Raw genomic sequence first — 15033 nt, 5'->3', positions numbered from 1 at the left:
AAGCGGACTCTCCGAGTCTGAACATGTTGCTGTCAGTCTCCCCCAAAACCCTTCTATTTATCTACAATATATAGGCTATTATATCCACCTTACACTGGCAAAACGTACTTCTTACAGTAAAAAACTTTCTCAACAAAGATCATAGCTAACAACCATGCTATTTTATGCTCATAGGGAAGAGGATTACGACGGATAGTTAGTGAGTTTCACAACTGTTAAAATTTTGTACCCACCATCTTGGTGTTGGCGATCAAAAGGGAGGAAGAGGGCATGAGCAGGATTGGCATAGGCCATGGATTTTTAAGGGGCGTTTGGATGATGGGCGTAAGATATGCTTTGTAAGAGTTATCATCTGATCTATTATCTATAAGATATTAGTAATATCTAATTGTTAGTTTTGAACCTTTCATTTAAAATTGGCCGCAGGTAGAAAAAAGATGTAGAATCTTTCTCCCCCATCATCAGATAGTGGTTTCAACCTAGCGAAAGGAACTCTGGGTAAAAGGGGCAAAGTTGCGCAAATGACTGCAAGAAGGAGGTGTGGACTAAAATAAGAAGTTACGGCTAAATTTATCAAAACCTAAGGAAGACGGTAAGTGGTAGGACATCGTTTAAGGTTCTAGAGATACTAAAGGGTGAACAGGTTTTCATCTTAAGGCTATTTATAGAGAGGCCTGGCCTGTAGTGTTCAGTAAATAATTTATGCACACGTGTGGAGAACCATGGCTCGTTGGGAGAACATACTCAGTAATTTTGCAAAACTTCTGTGCTTTTTGCCCCACGAAGACGTCTTGTAGGGCATCATATATCCTGTATTCTAATTGTCGTAGTTATGATGCAACACACCTGCATGTCTTTCTTACCTTTCTTTCCTTTTTGCTTCCTTTGTTCAGCACAGTTATGAGATGATAAAAATCAATAAATTATAGCGTTTACTGAAAGTCAGTTTTGCACACAAGAAAGTGGTAGATTGAAAGCGCAGGAAAGTTTGACCACTGTATATATATCTGTAGAACTTGCTTGCTTGATGTTATGTTAAGAAGACAAACCACACCTCGATACTACAGCATGTCTGGGAGTTTGGTGAGAATTAACACCGACATCTTTTTCTAATTAGTGTCTTCTTGTACCTCCAGTTGAAAGCATGTCTTCATTCACCTGTATATCGTGCCGTGTGGCGTTTGCGTCAGCGGACCTGCAGCGTGCTCACTACAAGTCCGACTGGCACAGGTACAACCTGAAGAGAAAGGTGGCGGAACTGCCGCCAGTCACCGCTGAAAACTTTCAGCAGAGAGTGATGGCACAGAAAGCACAGGTAAACTAAAGGCCAACATTTGTAGACAAGCGTAGGATGATTCCCCCTTTATCTTGTGGGAAATGATGAAAAGTATTACATCAATGAAGGTTCGACATCCTAGCCTGGGTACCATACCATCCGATTTCTACCGGGCTCCTTGCACTTGGTACCCTTAAGATTTTTTAGGGAAGCAAGTGCAAGGAACCCCGTAAGAAATCGGATGGTACCCAGTCTATAAACATCCAGGTAATAAGATATGCCAAAAAGCAGTTACTCAAGCAATTGGATATGGTTTTGGAAATGGTCGGACATTTCAGATAGTACTCAATGGATACTATCGGCAACGTCTGATTTTGTTGCTTGAGTAACTGCTTTTTGGCATTGATGAGAAGAATACATTGAGCAAATCTTTCACATTTAAATGTATAAATAGATGGGGCCAATACCATACTGGTGAAAAGTTCTGTATGCTACTCTGCATTCCCAGGTTGCAGAGTCAGAGAGGGAGACTTGTTCTCAGTGTGCTATCTGTAAGAAGTTCTTCAACACCCAGAATGCCTTTGAAAACCACATGAAATCCAAAAAGCACAAGGAAACTGAGGCTAAACAGGTGCAGAAGGTGAGACTATATAACATATTCAAATAGTTTGAGACATCAAATAGCTTTTTGCACAGTTGGCAACTGCCAGTCTACATTGTGACTTGGTGGTTCGTTTTTGTGCAAGATTGACTCCTCTGCTGCAACCCACAATCGGCCTATAATGCTGACTGTGTTACTTTTAATGAGGAACACCATATCATTAAACATTTATCAAGGAGTTGGCTGGAGCTACAGCTAGTTTTTCTATTCCTTGCTAGTCCACCAAGAACAATCAATATTTGAAGTTGGTGCTCGTTGATACAGCCTGTAAGCATCTCAATGATTCATACTTATATAGTAGTCTTGTACTAAAAGTTTCCCATACATCTGTTTGTCAGATCCAATCAGAGGTGGAGAAACAAAATCAGAAGAACAGAGAGAAGGGTTATGACGTAGCCCATGAGCGAGCCCAGAAGGACACAGTAAACAAGGCCTTAGCTGAGGCCAGAAAGTCCCCAGGCCCGGTCAAGAGGAAGGTCAACAGTCTGGACCCTGCCAAGGTGGAGGCAATCAGGCAGCTCAGGGGCAGAGGTCACAGGTCATCACAGAGGTCAAGATCTCAACCTGATGATGAAGATGAAGGTATGCCTGAAAAGTGATTTCTTCATCAACCTTCATCATGTATTACTTAAAGGAAGTCGATTGCAATTTTACATGATTATCAAATTTACTTCATGGTGGTTTACATACAAAGTTACAAACAAATGTACTACACATATACATCATCATCATCACAGGCGAGTCCACTCTCTCTTTCCAGACATCTCTGTCCCCCATAACGTCCTTGGCCCACAACCCCACATCATTAACTACGTCGCTAAGTTATTACTATCCTTATTGATGGTATAATCATTGTTTTATCAGGAGAATGGGAAGATGAAGATGAGGAGGAAGTTATAGGAGGAGACGAGGAGATGGAGATAGAGGATTCCTCTGAGGAGGAAGTGGACTACCCCGGCACTCCTCTGACAGAGAAACAGTGTCTGTTCTGTGCACGGGAGGGGGACAGCTTAGACAACAACATGCAGCACATGACGGTGGAGCACAGTTTCTACATACCAGATGTGGAGTACTTAGCAGATCTGGAAGGACTCATCAGATATCTGGGTAAGATCTTCAGCTATCATTTAAACAAGAAACATACTTGTAAAAGTCTATTTTAATTGGCTCCAGCTATAGTGATGCATGTGAAGATATATGTTATACGCCAAAAAGCGGTTACTCAAGCAACTGGGTATGATTTTGGAAATGATCAAGACATTTCAGATAACATCCATTATCTTTCGTCTTTGACACTGAAGAAGTTATTATTGAAGAAATTATTATGTTGGGGATCTGGTTTTATTATGAATGTAGGATTCTTATTAGGAAAAACAAAGCATAGTCCTGCCTGTCTACTCACCCCATCCTGTTGAACTTAAAAATGTATGATTACATTGATGGCAGAATAAGTATCTTAACTGTAGCATGTATACGAAGTCACTATGATTACACCAGGGCTCGAAATACTGGGTGCATGTGCACCCAGGTGCACCCAAAATTGGAACTGTGCACCCAATTTTTTTCAGTGGGTGCACAGGGTGCACCCAAATATTTTCTTAGGTTTATGTATGGAAAGATATCGAGTATACTAGTATACATCATATTCTTGACATCTAAGTGTTAGAAAGATGATAAAAATGTCTGTCATGTTACTTGTTTCAGCATTTGATAGCTTATAACTAAGTTTTGCTATTAGGTTTTTTGACATTCTACTTAAATTTAAGTGGTGCACCCAAAATTTTTTTGGTGCACCCAATCTTTTAAGCTGGGTGCACCAGTGCACCTAATCCCAAAAATGAATTTCGAGCCCTGTTACACTGAAGACAGAAAAGTAACTTTGCAATAAGCATGTACATTTACACAAAGTTTTTGCCCTTAAATCAGTATGTAGCCATGTGGAAATTGTATTTCCAATTGCATGTATCAACAGGAGAGAAGGTGGGAGGTGCTTTTTTCTGCCTATACTGTAATGAGAAGGGGAGAACCTTCTACAGTCTGGAGGCAGCACAGGGCCACATGAGGGACAAGGGTCATACCAAGATGCTGATGGAGGGGGAGGCCATGCTGGAGTATGCTGACTTCTATGACTTCAGGTGAGAGGCTGTGAGAAATTCTTATCAAAAGTGCTTTAACAGATACAGTATTCAGACATTACATTGGCTTGCATTTTTGGTTAAAAGTGTAGGAATAAACAGTTGTAACTTCTGCACAGTTGGCAACTGCCAGTCTACATTGTGACTTGGTGGTTCGTTTTTGTGCAAGATTGACTCCTCTGCTGCAACCCACAATCAGCCTACAATACTGACTGTGTTACTTTTAATGAGGAACAACATCAGTCATTCATATCAAAGTACAACCAAATTCTTGTCTGTACTTCCTTCCATTCTTTCCTTGTTTTAAGTAAAGAGAGTTTTTCATGTACCATTCACAGTAGCAGTGTCACTCCAATTCAGGACAATAAAACTAGAACACTGTTAGAACCTTTCATCATTGACCAAACACAAAACTGTTACTCTTACAGGAAGAGTTACCCTGACTACCAGGCAGAGGGAGCAGCAGGAGGAGAGGAGGAGGAGGAAGAACCAGTGGAGAAGGAGGAACTCCGAGTCACAGATGACGAAACACAGCTTGTACTTCCTTCAGGTCAGTGTATGTTTATATAGCATAGTGTTAGAAAACGTGTGAACACTAGGAGTGGTTACCTGAACAGAAAATCCAGGTACAGTCCAGGTCCAGACCAGAACCTGGACCTAATTGTTTGTGAAAAGATGTGAATAGGTGAAAACAATGGTCCACAAAGAAATCTTTTTGATGGAGTATCCAACGTCTACTGGCATTTTAAAATCCTTAGACCACGTTTTGAGTGTAGAAACTTAGTAAAAATGCTTTTCTCTTGTCTGCCTTTTTACACATATACAGTGTCAGTTTAATATACATTTTCCTTGTTGAGAAAGTGTAGTTATTAGACTCTGATCAGATGATTTTGTTCTACTGTAGGATCCAGAATTGGCCATCGGGCCCTGCAGAGATACTGGAGACAGAACCTGATACCATCCATGAGCCACAGGACCTCGGGTAGGGAGGCAGTGGGCAGACTCATGGCACAGTACAAGGCACTGGGATGGAAGGGAGACTATGGTAAGACATACACAGTCATTGTAAACTGTAGATTGCTCCTTGAAATATCATACTTAACTCTTGTGACCATTGGTACCAGAAGGCGCGGCAGGTTGAAGGTTACACCGTACTATTTGGTAAACACATGTCTTAGTTCCATTTATTGAAAAATGTGAATTGAAAGCACATGTTTCAAACATTTTAATGTATGTTTCAAAAGTCCTTGATGTGTATGCTGTAGAACATATGTAGGATTACCAGAACTGAGAAGGCTTATAAAGAGAGAATTAAATTTTGTGTGAATGCTGCTTATGCACAGTTGGCAACTGCGAGTCTTCATTGTGACTTGGTGGTTCGTTTTTGTGCAAGATTGACTCCTCTGCTGCAACCCACACTCGGCCAATTATGCTGACTGTGTTACTTTTAATGAGGAACACCATAAAACATTTTCAGGAGGTAACTGGTTAAGGTTAACATTTGTCCTTTGCTTCTCCACCAAATGCATATCTGTTGTGGCATTACAAAGTTGGTTGAAAACATTGAAGACTCCACAAGTTCAGGACAGGTTATTTCTGGTACATAAAAGTGGTTGATTTCTTTCTAATTCCCTTGTCCAATAGTAGGTAGTGACTAGTGTTTGCCTGCATTTTCCTTGAAATAAAGTGTAAACAAAGTTGTTTTGTTCTTTTCAGGAGAGGCTGCACAGAAGAAGGTTCGTGACATGCAGTTTGTTCAGAAACTCAAGTCCAAACAACGTATGCAGATGGGCGTCAGGAGCAACAAGTTCCAAACACACTTCAGACCACAAGTTGTGTTCTGAGCTAACTACATTGGACTGGACGGATACACTAATCTTCTCTATGTGACGTCTTGCCTGGGATGCTATGCAAAACCCTTCAGCAAGCCTCACTTGATCAGGCTAGCAACTGCCTATGTACAAAATGTATTAATGTACATTGTGAAGAGTTAGAAGTTCAAGATATTTGACTGAGTGTTCTTTTTCTTGTAAGTGAAGTTTAGAAAATATGAAGTACCAGTATACACTGCCAGCTATAAAAAGGTAGAAAATATAAAGAAAATATAAAACATCTTGCTCTATTGTGAGATGCTTGACTAAAAAATTCAAATTGTGATGGAGTGAAATTTGATGAAACTGGTACAAATATTGGGGATGTCAAGTTTACAGAATGCCAAGTTCATACAAGTAGCAATCGTCTAGTTAACTAAAGTTAACTTTATCGGGTTTAAAGAATCATAGGCATTATAATGTTGCATCATACTGTTAAGTATACTCAGGCACAATGTAAAGATTTTTGAAACATAACTTTAATACCAGCCAGATCTCTACAACATATACAGAGGGTACAAAAATGAGAGTAACATATTTGAGACATTCAGTATCTTTATTTCAATGTACATTCAAATCACTGCAACACAAATGTATGAATATATCAGATGACTAATAAAAATGTATTACAGAATAATGAATTGGCTTCAATACTCTTTTAGAACATAGAACGACGTAGTTGATTGATATTTTTATAGATCTGTCTCTAATGGTTGAGTGCTAAAAAGAGATAATATAGTCTTCATATGGCCATGTTTTTTTTCTGATCATGCCTTTCTTTGCCTTTTGCTCTCTGGCTGTAGTATGTCTACTTGGTCAAAGTCTTCCTCCCCTAAATCATCCAGCCACAGATGGTCGTTCATGTACACATCATCCATGCTGTCATTGAGACCAAATTCATCAGTCTCAATACCGTCATGCTTTGCTTTCCTATCATTGTCCGTGGTACCTTGTGCCATAGCATCAGGTTGCTGCACAACAAACTTGTCCATTGTTGCTTGCTCTGTCCCTCTATATGTTGATTTAGTAGCTCCTCTAGAAATATCACTTTGTTTACCTGTCACTCCAACGAAACTTTCCTTCTTGAAATCGTTATGTCCCGAACTTTGACCCCCGACATCATCCTGCATCCCATAATCCTCCATGGCTTCCAGAAGTGCCAGATCATCCTCAGGGTCATCTCCTGAGAAGGACTGCTCCAGGTAGGAGAGGATGGTCTCCTGGTTGGGGTCCTTGAAACTGGTTGTGTCAGCTGTGGAGAAGTCATCTTTGGTCAGGCCTGCTTTACTCAGGACATCCAGCTTGCCCTGTACCAAAGGCCTGTAGGAACCAGAATGTAACATCAGGTTTAAAAACATAACATTTGTAATTTCGAACATCTACATTCCTGCACTATCACACACGAGTATGACAAAGTGTTTGCATAACATCTGGCAACATAATGTAAAACAGGTTGAGTCTTACCATATGTAGTCATCTGCTGTCCCCCTTGCAACAAGGTAGTGGACATTGACACAGTCCTGCTGACCAATCCTGTGAGCTCGGTCCTCAGCCTGCACCAACACCTGGACTCAAACAAATAAAAATAAGCACAGCTTCAAACATGTATACCAAGTTTGTAAAGAGGTACAGACAAAATTAAATCATAGGGACTGAGAGTAGAGATAACAGTAGAGTCATATGGTGTATTATGGCACTGTTGGGGTTCTACCGCCCCTTGCATACCCTTTCTTCTAGCTGAATACAAAACTGGGATGTGCCAGGTTTCCCTTCCGGGTGAATGATGTAAATCACTGGAAGGCACTTAATATCATGAAATCTGTTTAAAGCCTATGGAGGAAACCAATATGCCATGGTACAGTCTGTGCTTTTTCTTGAACAAGTCCCTTACCCCAGGGTTCCAGAAGAGCTCAGTGAACACCACCAGCGAGGCAGCTGTGAGAGTCAGACCTGTGCTGGCTGCAGTGATGGACAGCAGCGCCACCTGGCAGCTGTCCTGGGTCTGGTACCTGTCACACAGCTGCTGCCTAATGTCAGAAGGGGTCTTACCATCTATTCTGATGTAGCCATAACCCTGCAGGGGAGGAAACACAGGGTTACTCATTCTGAGAGTCTTGCAAATTGTTTAGCAATCATATCATACTGGACTAAGTAAAAAAAATTCCACCAGTTGAAGGGAATTGAAATTGTAAAATTAGTGCAATGCTCCAAAATATATCACATTCTGCAGAACTTATTGTATATGTCATGTATATTAAGTTCTTTCAGAGGAAAAACAGGTTTCATTGAGGACAAAATCCAGGGAGATGACCAAGGTAAGAGATCAATAGACAAATTGAGGGAAGACTTTCACCTCCTCAGACTATACAGTGTTTAGGGAAAGATATATAGAGGCACAAGCCAAGACATCTACCAGTATGTATAAGCACATCTATCCCTTGCAAAACGGAATAGCATGCAGACAGTAATCCGTGAAGTGAGTGAGTGTTCATATTGTTTTACACAATAACTGTGATGACAAAAACATTTTTCTGATTCTGCATCTTGATGCTTACCTTCTTGTCAAGAGCATCTCTAAGTGAGTCCAGCACAATCTGGTGATGAGCAAAGACCAAGAACTTCCTGTCAGCCTCCAGCAGGTCCAAGACATAATCTCTGTCATTTAACACACAAAAAGATTTTTAATTGAGATTTTCATATTCATCATATGTATCAACAAAATCACAAGAAGGCACTTGGCTACAACTAGTACTATAATAGAACTACTGTAAAAATATTCAATGTAAATCTAGGATGAAGAAGTAAACTAACTTGATGTGAGGGATCTTGACCAGGGCAGTCTCATTGAAGTACTGTAGCAGGGCTCCTCTCTGTTCTGCATTCTGGAAGAAACAACAATTAACATAATCAGCATATATCAATTGAGATACAAATTTTTTTGGGAATACCAATCATAAGATTCTTCAAACTAGCAATTGATTAAAATACATCATGCATGCAAAAATGGTGACTTTGTGATGAGTAAACTGTCAGTTGAGATGTGATAATTCCATCTTACATTTTTGTGTTTCTTGGTCATTTCATTGGCAGCTGCATTGAAACTCTTTGTGTTGACTGCTCCTGGCTCCATCACCACCTACAAATAGAAATATTGTTCGATACTTCAGATTAATGTTAAAGGTCTTTTCTGGATTATAAGTCTAATGCTTTTGTTGTCTCATGTCTAAAACTGAGATGAAATAGTAAGAGTGTGAAGATAAAAACAGAACTCTTTGTTGAAGGAAAAGTAGAAATAATGGTTCTAGAGTGTCTCTCCTGTGTGTATAGAAGTACTTTTGCCTATAATCATTAGAAAAGCTCTCACCACTTGTCTCTGCTTGGCAGGCAGCTGAGAGAGGACATCCTTCTTCAGACGTCTGTCAGAACCCAGGGGATAAAAAGAGGAACTGGTCAGAATTTCACACAATGTCAACAACAATCATGCTAAAATATAGCAATCAACAACTGCATCTAGTTCATGCCAACAGGGCTGTATGCCAACAAATCATTCATTTTTTTATATTATGAAAGATTAATGATAAAGGTTTACCTGATCATAACCCTTTCCTCCAGGACCAACTGTAGCTCCTTCATGTTACAGGAACCACTGTAGTCCCAGCAGAAGGCTGTCTATGTAGGATCCAAGTCAAATTTAACACACAGATAAAAAATCTTCAGACATAAGATATTACATGTAGTAGCATACTACACTAACAATGCAGTGTACAAAATACTTTTCTAAGCCAGGTTGCAAAGTGTGCAACCTGGGGCAAAAATAGGTTGCACAACTGTATTTCAAGTTGCATCACCTACAGTTCACTAATTTCTGGAATACATACAAAAATGTACATACATAATAGTACATGTTTGGCTGATATGAAACGGAGCTGCCTCAGTCCATTTATTTCTTCCAAGTATTAATTGACAACAAAATCGAGATCTAAGGATCAAAATCTAAGTTGCACCCTGTGCAACCTGAGTTTAGAAGTTGCACCAAGCAAAAAGTGGTTGCAATGTGCAAGTGTGCAAGTGGATATTTTGCACGCTGCAATGCAAGAAGTATTTGATACTAGTGGATTGTAAAACACATTATATTTTTACTTTGTACAGCAGGTATTCATACAATGTTTTAGACATGAAGACAGGCAAAATCAAACAAGAAGTTAAGGACTAATTATTGCAACGCAACGAGAAGACTATTAGTAAATACCTGTTTCCCCTCGCAGTACCTGATGCCGAACTCATGGAAGCTGCTGAAGAGTCTGGGCTCCACAGCTGACAGCTGGGTGAAGAGTTCTGAGGGGCGGGACAGGGCAGGGGTGCCTGACAACAGGAGCACTCGGGAGGCAGCCTGGGGAGGGGGGCAGAATTGTTACAACAGATTTGCTGTTATATCCTGATGGAATACTATAGTACAATGTATGTGACAAGATAGTAAAATCTTCAGAAAGTTCATTCACATTCAAGGTCAACATTTAATGATATGTTCAAGCGTGGTGTGAAGACTAGCCAACTGCTGCGTACCCGTGTCAGGGATCCCAGCGGCAGTATAATTAAATACTGGATACTACTCCTCTTACCTTTAGAAGTGGTAATGCTGCCTTTGTCCTGGCTGTCTTGAAGTTTTTCAACACATGAGACTCATCCTGCAAAGAGAAACAATCAACTCATATTCATTTAACAGAGTCAAAGAATGAAAGTCTGACTGTTACCCAAGGACTTAGAGGATGCAGGAGACAGTTTGTAGTTGACAAGGTGGAGTCTAAAGCATCATATCATAAATTACTACCACTTCAATATATGGGTATTAAGTGCTTTTACATGATAATCATCCTATGCCATGTATGCTACAAAAGATGCAGCAAATGTTACATGTTCAAACTATAAGCTGCGGAACTCTCCCTACCATGATGATGACTCTGTACCCCCTGGCCCTGATCTGCTGACTGCACCTGACCATGAGGTCGTAGCTGGTGATGGTGACCTGACCTGACGCAGGGTTGTCCTTCCCCGTCAGCATCACAGTAATGGACTGGGCATCCACACTGGGCAGCCACCGGTGAAACGCCTGGAAACATGACACAACTTTGTTTTAAAAAACGGCAAAAATTGCACAGGGTTGTCCATCCCTGTCAGCATCACAGTAATGGAATCTACACGGGGCAGCCACCGATGAAACGCCTGGAAACATGACACAACATACATCTTTTGTACATCTATTTAGCCTGGTAGGCCGTATAATAGCTCAAGAGTTTCTTCTGTCCTCTCCGCAAATATATATTTGCGGAGAGGACAAAGGAGACATATTTGCGGAGAGGACAGAAGAGACTCGGGAGCTATGATATGGCTGGATACCAGGATAATATCTACTAGTATCTGAGTGTCTGTTTTAAGTGTCATGATAAAGTCTTTATTATGTCTGTGCAATGGTTTTCAATTCAGTTTTTTTAACTGTCACAAACCAATCAAGTTCATCTTGATCTTGAAACATCAACCATTGTTTGGTGTCTATTTGACTAACTTTAGGCAACAGTAACAAAATATCAAGCTCTCAACATGAAATAATCCTATCACAAACCTACAATTAATATCCATTTAAGAAGTCTGAGCCTTGCCTTGCCTTACCGTGAAAGTACAGTTGTTAAGGTTAGTAAATTGTACAGATTTATACACTGATACAGAAGTCAGAACAGGTAAACCTTAATGTTTGTGACAGATAGTGTAACATAAATAAAAAAAGGATTCTATGAAAGAAAGAGAATATCCCCCATCCTTTTCTTTGCATAATCACAAATATCCTAAACCTGGCTGTACCTCTGCCCATGTGAGCCTGAGAGAGGAGGGTGTGACGATGAGAAGAGGCCACTCCTTCCTGTAGTAAGCTGCCACACACAGGGCCTGTACGGTCTTACCCAGACCCATGTCATCCGCAATCAGTACACGACCATTCCTCCAAATGGCAAAACTGTAGAGATGTAAACATCACATCAACCAATCACAAACCTCGATACGGGTCTCATCTAAAACTTGTAAGCACCAGACTCTAAGTCATAGATATCATAAGGTTAAAGGTTTGAATTTAGTAATCCATATTTTTTGTGTGATAACGAGAGACTTGTCATCTGTATCGTAGTAGCAGTCCACTGTGTGCTGCTTCTGAGTTGGTCTGGACACTTTCAATCAGGGCTCTAGCCAGCTCGAAATTTTTTTCCGTCAGCCAATTCCCGTTGTCGCGAAAACCGCGAAAATTAAGTTAGATAGACGGAAATGAGACCTTGAAAAACGGGTTTTTAATGAGATTATCGTATGCGAAAGGGCGCCGACACACATTGTCAACAATCATAACAATAGCAAGACAAACAGTGTGTGGCTTTTACGGCCGTGGACAGCGTCCCCAAGCCGCCTGTAGCTTCCACCAAGAATTTTTGTCCGTCAAGGTTGACGGATTGGTTAAAATTTCTGTTACATGCAGCAAATTTCCGTCAATTGACGGAAAAACGGAAGCTGGCTAGAGCCCTGCTTTCAATCAGTCTTTCTTCAACTCTCTTAACTTCTTCCTGTTCGTCGCGAGCTTCCTTAGCTCCCATAGTTTTCTTTCTGACCGCAATGGTCCTAGTCCTCTATCTTTTAGGTCTGTCCTCACTAAGCCTAGCAGGTTCTTCCAGTGCCTACCTTTAACAATGCCATCTATACTAGATGCCTTTTATGCATGAAGAGAAACAATATTGTTAAAACAAGAAAACAGACAGAGTCCTTACTTAACCCCCCTCCTTTGAAAGGGCATAAGTGTGTTGACTAGTCTGGGTTCCACGCCACTGAGGTCTGCCTCTGGAACTCTCCTCTCCAACTCCTCTGGCATGTTTCCTTTCAGCTGGTTCCTAAAGGTGGTCAGGACTGTCTTCGGCAGGGGGGTCAACTGTACGGGCAGCTGGGCTTTCTGGATTCTCTGCACTGAGAAGAAAATGTCACATTTATTTTACATTAGATAACTATTGGTTTTAGTTACATGCAGTAACTAACCTACTAGTATCCTAATCCTAATGATGACTAGATCTAAGTACAGATAATGTGCATGCAAACTCTAATCCAATTCCAAGTCAACAATTAGGACTAGTTTACATGTACTTACTCAGTTTCTCATAGTCTTTCAACTCAAAACTCCACACCCTTGTCTGCATATCTGGAATTAGAAAACAAACATGTTCTGTGAATAAATACAATGTATATCCAAAAACAAGTCTCTATGTAAAGTAGTTTTGAAATGCATTATCCTCGCTAAAGTGCAGTGCTGAACTTACAATTGATTGATGACCTTTATAATGATACAAAATTAGTCCAGTTACTAACAGTAACAGACTGTTAGTTGAATTGCTACACTGATGAAATACAATGGACAAGGCTTGTCTTAAAAGAAGAACTGTGCAAGTCAACTTAAGTTAACTACAATGCAATTGATCAACGACCTACCATAGTTTTTTGTAGGCATCTGCTTGAACACCTCAATGAGCGGTGCACAGTATCCAACCTGTACTTCAAATCTCTCCTTGGACACTAGCACACATGTTCCAGTTCCTCCCTCTCCGTACCTTGGCAAGAGTTTCCCCTCTTTGCTTGGTGCAAAACTTGTGCCCCTCTGGTTAGAAAACCCTGTGGATGATGACTTAGCATTCCCATAATTTGTTCCTTTCTGTTTGAAGAAAGTTGAACCTGAGTTCTGTGTCTTTCCCGTGTTGTTTCCAACTGTTAGTTTACTTGAAGAACCGTAGAACCTTCTGGTTTCTGTGGAGCTTTCGTGTTGATTACTGGCAACAGGATTTGTTACTGCTGGTACATTTTGCTTCCCTATGGCAGTTTTACTATGGCCATTACCAAATCTGCCTGTATCAATATTACTAGTACATGTCTGTGCAATTTTAGTGGCTTTGCTATTCCATGACTCTTTACTTTGTCCTAAGCTGGACACCTTATGGTTTACATTCTGTTTCTGTGGTAATAAGGCGTTGGTGTTCCTGCTTGAGTTGTCCCGCCCAGAAGTTTGCTGAGCCTGCCTCTGGGCGCGGAGTGCGAGGGCTCGCCTCTTGTTCTCCTCCATACGACGGATCTGCTCAGCTGTTAGTGATGTTGCCATGGTGATGAATTTGCTGCAATTTTATTGGAGGAGCACTGATGAGTGATGATGCACCTAAAAGAATAAAGAGACAACTGTCATTACAACTCCCATGTCCAAGAAATGAAAGTTCAACCTACTCAGTGTAAAGATTTGTTAGAACTAGGCTAAAATGTAAGATCAATAAATAATAAATCCATTTCTAAGATCCATGACAAAATATTTGAACCTGTACATACTATATACACAGTCATGTCCAACTGGCGACTACTATGTGTGCTACAGATGTATCGACTATCGTTACAGTTCTTTTGAGTGTCATCCTGCTTATCTTTCTATGGAAGCCACCGTAAACTGTCTAGAATGACACTAGAACCGTTTGATATGTAATGCAAAAATAAATAGATAAAAAGAGTTGAAAATTTAACATTAACGTTATATCTAACTTGGTATCAGCTTCTATGGGGATAGGTGACCAACATCGACGAGCCGATGAATCTGCTGTATATACATATATCAACAAACACGAAAGGAATACCTCTAGAGGCAGTTACCATGAAAAACAGTTAACTCACAGGAATATAGCACCTAAATGTGTGCAGGTCACCGCGTCGTTTTTGTTATGATCACAAACACCAAGCAAACACTAAGACCTGCCCAGGCATGCCCTCCCCTAAAAATAAACGATAGTTAACCGATGATATGTTGACAGCTCTACGTTCTTATATATCAAGACTGAAATGTAGACAACTGTTACACTAAATGTTACTGCATACCTACGGTGGTATTTCCTCCGAAGAACACTGGTAAAATCAACCCGCTTCAGTAAACGGTAGACGAGAAATTGAAGGAAACGTTGGGAACGTAGAAAACAAATTCGACTTGGCCGCCATTTTTCTATGACCCATGACCTCAAATGACGTCACAATACTCATTTCCTATCA

The 15033-nt window shown here is 40.5% G+C and overlaps 2 protein-coding genes across 5 annotated transcripts in view; one reads left to right on the top strand and one right to left on the bottom strand.

Annotated features, from left to right (window-relative positions):
* LOC118424898 (zinc finger protein 622-like) overlaps positions 1-6580 on the top strand; it is a 9211-nt gene extending 2631 nt beyond the window's left edge. Inside the window, exons 5-12 of the mRNA XM_035833705.1 lie at positions 1137-1315; positions 1785-1916; positions 2276-2519; positions 2802-3044; positions 3910-4072; positions 4501-4622; positions 4977-5117; positions 5789-6580. Of these exons, the coding sequence (XP_035689598.1) occupies positions 1137-1315; positions 1785-1916; positions 2276-2519; positions 2802-3044; positions 3910-4072; positions 4501-4622; positions 4977-5117; positions 5789-5916 (1352 nt within the window). The 3' untranslated portion in view covers positions 5917-6580. The remainder of the gene's footprint in view (positions 1-1136; positions 1316-1784; positions 1917-2275; positions 2520-2801; positions 3045-3909; positions 4073-4500; positions 4623-4976; positions 5118-5788) is intronic.
* On the bottom strand, positions 6486-15019 carry LOC118423874 (SWI/SNF-related matrix-associated actin-dependent regulator of chromatin subfamily A-like protein 1). 4 transcript variants are annotated; one of them, XM_035832168.1, is made up of 16 exons: positions 14866-15019; positions 13450-14164; positions 13112-13162; positions 12741-12933; positions 11797-11947; positions 10889-11050; positions 10563-10628; positions 10193-10333; positions 9533-9612; positions 9308-9359; positions 9002-9079; positions 8755-8825; positions 8499-8598; positions 7835-8017; positions 7408-7508; positions 6486-7263 (listed from the first exon to the last, which is right to left on the bottom strand). In XM_035832168.1, exons 2-16 carry the CDS (start codon positions 14108-14110, stop codon positions 6711-6713), a joined length of 2643 nt encoding a protein of 880 aa, XP_035688061.1. In that variant the 5' UTR covers positions 14111-14164; positions 14866-15019; the 3' UTR covers positions 6486-6710. The 4 variants fall into 4 exon arrangements, with proteins under 4 accessions (XP_035688061.1, XP_035688064.1, XP_035688062.1 ...); XM_035832171.1 differs by having other exon boundaries at positions 13450-14145; positions 14866-15010; XM_035832169.1 differs by having other exon boundaries at positions 14870-15004.
* Between the last annotated feature and the right edge of the window lie 14 nt (positions 15020-15033).

This window comes from Branchiostoma floridae, chromosome 10 (assembly GCF_000003815.2).
Source record: "Branchiostoma floridae strain S238N-H82 chromosome 10, Bfl_VNyyK, whole genome shotgun sequence".
Lineage (NCBI taxonomy): Eukaryota > Metazoa > Chordata > Leptocardii > Amphioxiformes > Branchiostomatidae > Branchiostoma > Branchiostoma floridae.
This window is presented reverse-complemented; position numbering and strand designations above follow the sequence as displayed.